General features: G+C 46.6%; 1 protein-coding gene across 1 annotated transcript in view; it reads right to left on the bottom strand.

Annotated features, from left to right (window-relative positions):
* Window positions 1-355: 355 nt before the first annotated feature.
* The window catches only part of Pcca (propionyl-CoA carboxylase subunit alpha), a 281,682-nt gene continuing 271,216 nt past the window's right edge, over window positions 356-10,821 (bottom strand). The window contains exons 23-24 of the mRNA XM_075950227.1: window positions 2,479-2,556; window positions 356-691 (exon numbers count right to left, since the gene is read on the bottom strand). Of these exons, the coding sequence (XP_075806342.1) occupies window positions 623-691; window positions 2,479-2,556 (147 nt within the window). The 3' untranslated portion in view covers window positions 356-622. The remainder of the gene's footprint in view (window positions 692-2,478; window positions 2,557-10,821) is intronic.

Raw genomic sequence — 10,821 nt, 5'->3', positions numbered from 1 at the left:
AGGGACCTGGACAGCAGGCTTGTCATTGGATCAGCGCGGGCAGCACCCTCTGTCAGTCCACAGACCCCAAGATGGTGATCCAGCTCTTCAGTCATCTATGGACCCACACAGAAGGGGGCGTCCAGACCCTTCATCTGTGCTACCTGGTCTGAGGAAGTCATGAGTAATGAGCCCCAGAAATCCGTCCTGAATGATGGAAGAAGGGAAGTAATCAGATTACAAAATTGGAAGCAGAACTGGGATTTATATAAACTTTTAAAGGATCATAAGGAAATGCTAGTATGTACAGTCAATTGGCACAGCCTGTCGCCTCTGTGCATATTGTCTTCATTCAGAAAAAAAGGGCAAACTAATATTTAGACAAGTGCTTGGTTTTATTGATTTAATTTTGACACTAGGAAATCTCAGCAGAAGTACAAATCATATGTACAAGTATTTATATCAATAAAAATTTCCATTGGTGATTTTTGGCAGAATGTCAGTTTTGCCTCTTCTGAGGAATAAATACGATGTGTAGAACCTGCTGCACAGGAGAGCTCCTGCAAATGCTTGAAGAAATTGAGGGTTAGAGAATAATAGAAATGCTAATTAGAGCCGTGATGACTGAAAGGCTAGAAATACTTCATTCCAGCTCCACAAGCAGATCTCCTTCACCAACTGTGTCTCCAGCTTTGCAATGCACCGATTTCACCTGGAATTAAAATGGTTGAGGAAAAATGAGAACAAGAGGGCCAGTCATCCCAATTCCTTTTGAGAAATAAGTGGCCTTAGGCCCCACAACTTAGACCACCTGCTTACATGTGTCTGTGTAAGGGAACCAGAATGTGGGAGTGTCCTACAGAAGCCTATGCTCCATGCCTCCTCCTGTCACTCAGCCCAGGTGATCCTGAGAGGACCAGGCCACAGCGTCCTCAGTCCTGAGATGTCCATGCTGGTGACTGACACTTCCCATCCCAGCTTCATCCTAGGGTTTTGAGACTAGAGTGTGTATTTGGTGTCATGGTAAAAACAACTACGCCACAATCCAAACAGGTACGAATTAAAAGGAGAGATCTCTTAGCCTGACCGTTCCCCTGCTTTTGAAAGAAATAATTCAGTACCCCACTTCAGTTGAGTGGCATAGAATGTGGAATTATGTTTCATTCTTCTGATTTCTGCTGAACATAAAATCCTGCCTTGCTTCTCTAGATTTGTGTAGGCATAAGACTGGAGTGCATAAGAGGTCCTCATTTCCCTCCTTGGAAATGGTTGCTTAAGCCATAAACTAAAAGTGGGTTTGACCTAACTGGCCATATTGGGGATTAAGCAAGTAAAAATGCCAGGAATTATCCAGGCTGTGGCACAGGCCTGTGCCCTGTCCCTCCACCGTGAGCAGAAGAGACAGGCTCTTCTCTGAAACTTGAGCAGCCCAGAGTGTGAATACTCAAAGGCCTCACTGGGCAGATCTTTCTGGAGTGAAACGGATGGTGATATGTTTAATGATGGCACGTTGATTAGGCTGTAGTAGTAGATTCTCATTGTGGCTCTATTTGCACCCTAAATCTTTTCTCAGAGGAAAAATGATATTTTGGGGAGCTTATGATTTAACTGCCATCACACTCAGTTTAGAAAGGATCGTTAGACCTGCAGATCCTTTGTACACGTCTAAGCCTATAGACACTGTGTGGCTCTCTTAACCTGCAGGGGGCCTTGTTATTCCTCTGGGGAGCAGGTAGAATAATTGTAGGCCTTCTTCTGAGAATCCATCTCATTGCCTTCTGGGATAACAGACCACCAGACAGACAGGCGCTGACTGACGCAGACCTGGTGGTAACTGGCATCTCTCTCTCTGAACCCAATGTCCCAAAGTGTTGCAGGCCTCTGACTTGATGTAGATTCTTCCAAACCCAAGCGCCCTTTGGGAAAGCAGCTCTTCTGAATGACCGCATCTCTTCAGTCACAGGAAGGACAGCAAAACCACTGCTTTCTTCAGGACTTTCCTGTTTCCTTCAAGTTTCGCTCTTAACTATTCCAGTGCTGACACCTCTCTCTCTTTTTCTCCCTGAATCATTAAGCCTGTCGTGTGTACATGGGGCTTCAGCTCCTCCATCTACAACTGAATTGTTCCCTTCAAGGGGAAATTATCTTGAGTTACATTAATTTTTGCAATCTGTAAAACCATTTCCTGCTGTGTCACCTAAGTCTCAGATAACTGACTGCCTCCGAGACAGATGTAAACATTAAAAATTAAAAACCCCTTCATCTGAAAGACATTAATGTGGAGAACAATTGTGCTTTGACTGCCTGAACATAACACATAGACCCCCTTCCTGCCTCTCCAGGAGGCAGGGACACACTGACAAGAGCGGAGCTCCCGAGTCCTGCCCAGGTGTCCTCCCCAGGAAAGGGCCAGCTAGCAGAGATGGCCTCGCCCGTGTCTCTCAGGTGGAGGCGCATCCGTCACAGCTAGAGCAGGCCAGTAGGAGCTTGGGAACATACCTTGCCCATCTTCCCAGCTGTCATACTGTTCTGCATTTTCATAGCTTCAATCACACAGATTTCCTGACCTTCTGCTACCTGGAAAATTGGTTAAAAGTAGGTGTTATAAGAACATTGTAATTTTGTAGTAACATTCAAGAGTGAAGCCATTCAATTCTTTATCAAATGTGCTGGTTGGTTCATGGAAACACCAGCGACTTCTGACGGCTCCCACTGTAGTACATGAGGAGACAGTAGAGAAAGGCCGCGCAGTGTGTTGTCAAGTTCTCCTTAGAAAAGTCCGTACAGGAAGACATGGGTGCAGCTTATGGGGCCTTCCCCAGGGTCCTAGGAGTCTGCCACAGATTCTACAAAACCAGTGCTTCCCTCTCCCAGCCATGTCTGCAGCAGGCAGATACCTAAGGACCAAGGGACTCATTAGTGCCTGTGTGGGTTTGCAGGACGAGGGGTATGGCTACAGAAGGGCAAGGCTTTCTTTTCATGGTGACAACTCAAAATTCAGTAGTCTCTTACCAAAAGGCGCATGCTTGCCTCTATGCAGGGAGCATAAGGGCCAACAAACTGCTGTCCACCTACAAGATGTGCAAGTACTAACATGGAGGTGGCTTCTTGCGAGAAGGCCTGAGTGTGCCGCAGGTGCTTGTTCAAGCCTGTGTTGTGATGCTTGGCTTTCCAGTGCCTATGAGGGAGATCCAGACTGAGCAGGCACATACCCACAGGAGTCAGCTGTGACTAAAAGCCACGTTACTGACTCCCTTTTCTCTGGCCTTAATGATCAAGCACCAAGGATCTGGGTCAGGAGTTCCTTCTCTGCCTGGTGGTGAAGGGTCTCTTGCTCTGTGAAGTAGGCTGAAGGCTTCACAGCGTGCCTCTGGGTATACTGGCTGGGACTCCTGGACAGCCACAGTACTGCGGCTGTGCTGGCCAATGCCGCAGAAGGACCTGGAGAATGTTCTTTCCTGCCATCCCCAAATGATCTCCAAGTCCCCTCCTGGCTCCCTGTGTGGCACAAGCTGTCTTGCTGGCAGTGTGAGCACTGAAGCCCTGTGCGTTCTTTCCTCTGCTGCTCAGGTGGTGGGCTGTGTTTTTCTGGCACGGGAATATAGGAAGAAAGGAGATGCCAAGACTTTGGTGCTGGCACGGAGGAGAGGCACTGCTGACAAGCAGGCTTAGCACAGCGCTCACTGCCGCTTTTGATTCATTTCACCTGGCATCTGCAGTGCAGGCACAGAGAAGGAGCACCTACACAGGGCTGTTCTTCAAAATGTGGGGGACAGGAGAAGGCAGCGCCAAGATGACGCAGATACCCCGGCCGGAGGTGTCAGAACAGTGATTCCTTCATACCATCTTGTTGGAGCCATTTCTCTCCTCAAAGGCAGGTAGGAGGTCAAGAAAGTCAGGAGAAGGGCAGGTGTCACCGAGCCACACAGCAACAGAGCTGAGAGCTTATCCAGCAGCCAGGCTGAAATGTCCCTGACCCTGGCCTGCAGGTGACAGCACAGATGGCTCCTTAGGACACCTTGAAATTCTGTCCAAAAATTGGGAACTGAATCTCTACCTCTAGGCTCTGTTCACTGTTTCCTGTCAGATGGACAAGTCTTTACCATGGGTATTTACATGGTAACCTTCCACTACCCACCTGCCCTGGCTTCCTCTGTGAGCAGTGGAGCCCAGGGTTGGCTTAGTCTCCTCACCCCATCCCATCAGCTTCCTCATGGATGGACTTCCTCACTCTGCTCCGCCAGCATCTGTGTTACCTGTCATTGCTCATTTCCTCTTGTCACACTGCTCCAGGTCTGCTGGCCAGACAGAAGCAGTGCCCTGACCCTTCCTCAGCATGCGCGCGCGTGCGCGCGCACACACACACACAATGTCCTCACAGTCTTCTTACAGAAGCCTGGAGGTCTCCAGTGGTCATAGTCAGGGGCCAGGAATACCCACAGAGAACACTAAGGGACAGCTTCACCAGGCCACAGCTCCCTCCCCACCAGATCAGGCTAGAGCCTGGGGGCCAGGATGCCTTGCCGCCACCACAAGACTAGGTCCCAAACTGTTAATGTGATCAGAATGAGAAGTCTCAAAGCTGATGTGGCTCCCCCAGCCCACCCCGGCTGCAGAGCTGGTAATGTGATGAGAAGGAAGGGAGCCTGCCTGTTGCCTTACGCAGTGCAGCAGCAACTCAGACCTGGGTCCTCACCCCATGTACTTCCTCTCACTGCTTCTCCCGGCATCATTTAGCTATGAGCAGACACCCATGTCTTCAGCCTCTAGCTTGCTTTTTGTCCTTTCAGCCATGTTTAGAGGCAGCTGTAGGAAAATGGCCCCTTGGTGCCTTACAAAACCGTGACACATTTGGTCCAACTGGATCATGCTATACACATGCATGCAAAAGCTATGCAGACAAACTTGGTCTAATTCAACTTATTTCATCCCTTGGAAATCAATGAGTACAAGCACATGTAGTGTCCAGGCTGTGACTATCACTGCTCCCAGCCGGGCTCCAGTTCCCACCGAGAGGAAGCCTCCCTGCCTGTGCTGACCACACCACATGTAGCACACATCCACTGCAGCAACTTCTGGACCACTTGCAGGCCGAGCCGGGCAGTCCTCATCACAGGACTGCAGCCGGGCCAGCCCTGCAGCATGGCTGCACACACACTTCTGTAACACTCTGTGAATCATCCGGTAAAGACTTAGTGATCGTGACAGGTGTATCCAGAGTGGGGCTTACTAAATGGTCACAAGCCTCGCAAGTCCTCCCGATGAATGCAGTTGGCCTGATGTACTTTTCTGCTGTCTAATTGGTGCAAAGTTTGGAGACCTGAATTCCATGTCTTTCATCCGGCTTATTGCATCCTCTCCTCTGACACAGGGTCAAGGTTCACATTCGAATCAGATTATTAGAGCAGCCCTCATTAAGTGGGAGCTAGGCTTGCCCCAAACGAGTGGGCTTGTGAGAGAGCTCAGCCCATTTACTCAGCAGATTTTCACATGTTTAGGGGCCTGAATGTCACCCAGCATCGCTCCGTGCTGAAGAGTTTCAGACATCTCCAGCTGATGATTAATTGTGAGTGATGGGAAATAAAATCCAGCGAAGCCAGCTGCTTGCCATGGTCGGCAAAATGACTCTAATGGAGAGAGGCTGCCAATTTTCCAGTTTTACTGGCAAGTCTTCCAAGTGTAATTAAGGGAAGTTATAAATGATATGGAAATCTATCAAGTTCCATTTATTTTCAGAGGACTCCTTTCCCAGGGGACTTTTATCTTGAAGCTTATAGTATGCTTTGTTGTGCTAATGATTTAAGCCACATCTTGGTTCTGATTAAAGCCCCCAATCTCCTTCTACCAAGACCCTTCACTCCTTTCACAAAGATTAAAAGATACAGAACCTTCTCCAGCACATGGCCCCTCTCAGAAAACACTCTCTGACTGGGACCTGCATGGCCATGTATCATTCGAACTGCAGACTGCCATCACCCCTAAGAAAGCTCAAAGAAAGTACAGGGTGGGGATGAGAAAGAGGGATCTCTGCCAAACATAAAAGGAAGCCCCTCAAAGTGGAGCCTCGAAAGCTGTGCTTGAGAACAGACATTCATCAGAAGGTGCTGGAGCCCTAATGTTATTTGATTTGGAATAAAGGCATGAAAATGATGGCAGAGGCCTAAAATTGGAGACGTAAAGGATGACTGCACAGTGCTCCATTTCTCAATTTCATCCTTCAGAGCCACAAAATGGGGGTGATACAGTGGCTGGATGAGCTTTGCAGTGACAGCTGTGGTCTTCCCACACAAGGGAGGCCCTTCTAATGGGCTGAGGTCTGTCTGCAACAGACGGGGAGGAACAAAACAAGGTTCCCTATTAAGGGTGCACAGTCATATTCTGAGGGAGAAAATCATTACGGGAGTCGAGTTTCCTTTAAGATGGCCCCTACCCTCTTTTGTCATCCAAACCCAAGGCTGTGTTAAAAGTGCTATTGCTTAAAATGTAGGCCGGAGGATGCAAATGGCGTCGAGTTTGTCCCCACTCTCCCCCCCAGAAGCCCACTCTCTAGCAACTGTAAAGAATGCAGAGGAAACTGTGCCAGTGGCATATGGCTTTCTACTGTGCTAAACATTCATACAAAAGACAGGTTCATCAGTCATTGGAGTATCTGGATAAAAAATTAGCTCCTGATGGATGGTATTTTGAGCTTACCTGCTGCTAGTACATTACCAGAGAAACACGGGTTTTGAAGCCCGCATGACATTAGAAACTGCAGACCATGAAACACGACACATGCAGGAGCACATAATGCACGGCAGATTATACAAAATAATAAATAAGCTATTTAAACCCTCTGCCTAAAATTGGGCCCGCTGCAAGGAACCCCGGGTCACTTGTACGCAGGCCAATTAACGCGCAGCATCTGCTGTATAGAAGCAGGGCACGAAGCACTTCCGAATGATTCCGGCAATTAAAAGAAAACTGTTTCCTGCCTGTTCAGACAGCAACTGTTTCCCTGCAAGAGTGAGCACCAAAGCGGTGCACAGCTGAAAAACTCAGGCCCCTTTTGGGGAAGAGGCATGGGGGATGGGAGGGGTGAACCTTTATGGAAAAAGAGCCTTCTTTTGTTGTTCTGTGTTCTGTGTTTTTCTGCCAAGTGAGACAGAAGGCTCGGAGGGCTTATGGGCCCACTGCAGTCTCCCCTTCTGCTGTACTGGTCCCCCGAAAACTAGGGATCCACATCCACCCTCCTGACTGTACCAAACAAGTGAAAACCCTCCATTCCACATTGGAAGGCTTACCACAGAACACAGGTGTGTAATCCATTAAGTCCCTGGGATCCGAAGAGGCAGCCTGGATTCACTGAAAGGTGCCTAGAATCTGATTGTTCCAACTTCCTTTTCCTGAGCTACGAACGTGGGTGCTAACTAGGACCTGATCTTTCCAGGAGGAAGAATGCTTGCCTCGTGGAAAGACAGGGAGATGGGACCCCAGGAGATTGCCCTATCTGAGCAAGGATGGGACTGACTCAAATTACAAAGAGAACAGGCAGTGGGCAGAACTGCTGACCCTCATCTGGAGGCTCCTATCCGGCTCTCTCAATCTGAAGGGGAAAGGACAGGAAGAGACCACATGTTCAGCATGCCTGAGGGCGCTGGGACTCAAGCCTGTGGTGTCTGCATGGCGTTGCCCCCGGCTTTGCCCTCAGACCCCTGAGAACTGTGCAGTGGGAGCGTGGGGAGGGGGTGCTCAGGAAGGAATCCAGATTGTGGCCAATGTAAATGAAGTCCAGGTTTTGTAAAAATTCTTTAAAATGAAGAAAAACATGACTCCCTACTGCCCTCTAACTTAGCTCATACTGACAGCCAACGCCTGTAGTTACAAAGAGAAAAAGTTGAAACTGGCATGTTTTACAACCCTGCAAGAGGCCATCTGATCTGCTACCCTGTGAATTCAGTGGGTTGTTGTAAAGGACCCTGATATATGCCGACTTTTCTTTCTGTATGTGTGTGTGTGCGCGTGTGTGTGTTCATATGAAAAAAGGTGTGTTGACTCCTAGTTAAGGTTGAGAATGGTCATCCTTAAGAACACTACAAAGGTAACAGGCACTCTCCTCCCCATTCCTTGAAAAACAAACCCATTACCAAGCCTGCACAAGACTTTTAATCAGACTGACCATCAAAACATTTTTATCTGATGCTGATAATTCGCATTACCTTAAACTATAAAAAATAAAAAAATCTGAATCTTAGCCACAACAAAAACTATCCCTGAATATTTCAAAAGAACTATTATGTGGAAAAATGACTGAAAGGCCAAGCTGAGGAAGATGGGGCAGGAGTTGGATTGGAGAGGGGTCACGGGGCAACTCCATGGTGTGCACATTTTATTGCTAGTAAAATCTGAAGTAAATGCAGCTAAGGTGAGCAGAAAGCACAGGATGCTTGGGAGATGATTCTCCTAACTTTCTGTATGCTTCATGATTTAGAGGCTTAAAAGTGTTCCTGTGTGTGTGATTCCGTGCGTGTGGTGGGGAATACAGTCTGCAGTTTGGGTGCAAAACTGGCTTCTCCTCAAATTGCTTAAACAGTCACTGCTATAAAATATGTAAATTAATTATTGCCATCATTTTCTGATTGTAAATCAGGGCATGCCTGGCTCATCTGCCAGAGAAAGGCAGTAATGAACGCTGGGCTGCAAGAGGCCCCCCTGTGCAATGCCAGACACACAGGTATCCAGAGGCCCAACCTAACCGTCCTCATCTACAATGACTAAATGCTGGTTCTCTGAGCAGCAAAAATGAAGTCTCTTGCCAAGTTCATGCGCTCCTTTCCAGGATTAGCTACAGGCTCAACTGCATGAGCTCTGGACACAACAGGAAGGTCTGCAGGGGGGCATCTGTGTCCCTGGTCACGCCCCTGCCAGGAGCTTTCCCCAGAGAAGCTCATAGAAGGAAGAAAACACTGGTGGAACTGGGTGACATCATTTCTGCTTTCATTTTCTGCCCAAGTCATTATCCAAGAAAGCAACAGTCCCGAACCCCATCCGCCTTTCTGCTCAATGTCAGTCTAGGACCGTGTGCAGGGGCCTCATCTTGGAGCTGACTTGCAAACGTGAACAGGCTTGGGGGGCAAGAAAGCAGAAATGGGCACTTCCGGCACAGTTTTATCTCTTGATGCTGCAAACTTCTAAGACAGAGATGTAAGACTGTCTTCTAGGTTTTGTTTTCCTAATTTTCTGATGCAGTGAGGGGAATTCTTTCTGATGCAAACTTTAGGTGGGTGCTGAATCTGAATATAGCTTGGAAAAATCTTAATTAAAAGCAATGTTTAAAAAATTTTATCTTGGGTTGGCTCTTTTGTTAGCTTTTTTTTTGGTCTAATTTCAAAAGGCATAATTTCAAAAATAATTTCAAAACAAATACACTCATAAGAACTTTATTCTTTAAAGACAAAGGGAAAAAATTCTTGCAACAAATGTAGCAAACTTAGCCCAGACATGTACAGCACCAACATGCTCAAGGAACTTACTTTAAATATTTTTGTTAAATATAAAAGTTTTTTAAAAATCAAGTAATAATACCATTTCGTAAAGGAGTATTGGAAGTGTATAATCATATGGATAAAAATCTTATCAGTGGAAAGGGGGCATTTTTTCCAAATAGAAATGAAGGTCACTGTAAAAATATTTCTGAAAGGCAAACAAGTCATTCTCTCAGTTGTCTTCTGAATTAAATTTATGATTTGTTTGCAACTTACTGTCCACTAACATCCCTTCTACGCACTAAAGGCTCCACTCTACTATCTGTGTGGCTGCTACATCTAACGTTAAATAGATCGAAGCATTAGGAATTCTTGCCATGTGGATCCTAAGGGAATATTTTGAATAAAATTCAACTCCAGTGTTTAGGACAAGGGAAGTATTTCAAATGAAGCAGTTCTCAGACTTTCCTAGAGTGTTTATCTCTTCTATACAATCACCCAAATCCTTCTCTTTCAGGTTTTAAAATACTCTTCAAATTGTTTAGTTTTCAAAAACTAGCTAAGATTTGTTACTTAGAATTTTATGTGTCACCTCGGCAAGAGAAACCCACCAATCTGTTACAAAATCTTATCAAAAGGTCAGTAAACCAAATAAAAATGCAAAACAAAACAAGAATGTTTGCCTAACCTTAGCCGTGTTCCCTGAAAGCACCAGAAATAATCGGTTTCCATCTTCTCGCCACTGGTAAACTGGAGATTCCCTGCTTAACTGCTTACCCCACCCTTAGTTACTTTCACTGCAAAACTAAGGTTACAAGCATTTCTTTTAAAAGCAGCTTTACTAAATTTTCTACCTTGAGTCCAAGGTGAGGTCCTTGCGTCGTAACTACAAGGCTCAACCAGAGGTTCTGGGAGGGGATGGCATACTCTTCACCCTGTATTGAGCTTCAGGATTTATGGTTCAGGACTCTATTCACAAAAAAAGCAACTCCTGCTTTATTGCACAGACTATGAGCTTATGGTTCAGGACTATTCACAAAAAAAGCAACTCCTGCTTTATTACACAGACTATGAGCCAAAGAAAGGGATTAAAAAGGTTTGTATGTTACACCTGGCCAGCCAGGTACACACAGACACAGCATTTGTAAAGAAGGTGAAGCCCAGGAATTCCAGCTTCAAGAGCCCATACAGCAGGCCCTGGTCTCTGCAGAAACATTCTGCAGTCACTCATCAATATCCACACTGAACGGTCGGCAGGTACTTTTAATCTGATAGCTCCCTGTGAAGCAAGACTAGCTTCAGACTGTTCCATCTTGCTGATTGCCTGGCTTTCCCAACGTGCTGACCACAGAGTGGAAAGTCATGCCAGGAGAACAAC

The sequence above is a fragment of the Microtus pennsylvanicus genome, chromosome 15 (genome assembly GCF_037038515.1).
Source record: "Microtus pennsylvanicus isolate mMicPen1 chromosome 15, mMicPen1.hap1, whole genome shotgun sequence".
Lineage (NCBI taxonomy): Eukaryota > Metazoa > Chordata > Mammalia > Rodentia > Cricetidae > Microtus > Microtus pennsylvanicus.
This window is presented reverse-complemented; position numbering and strand designations above follow the sequence as displayed.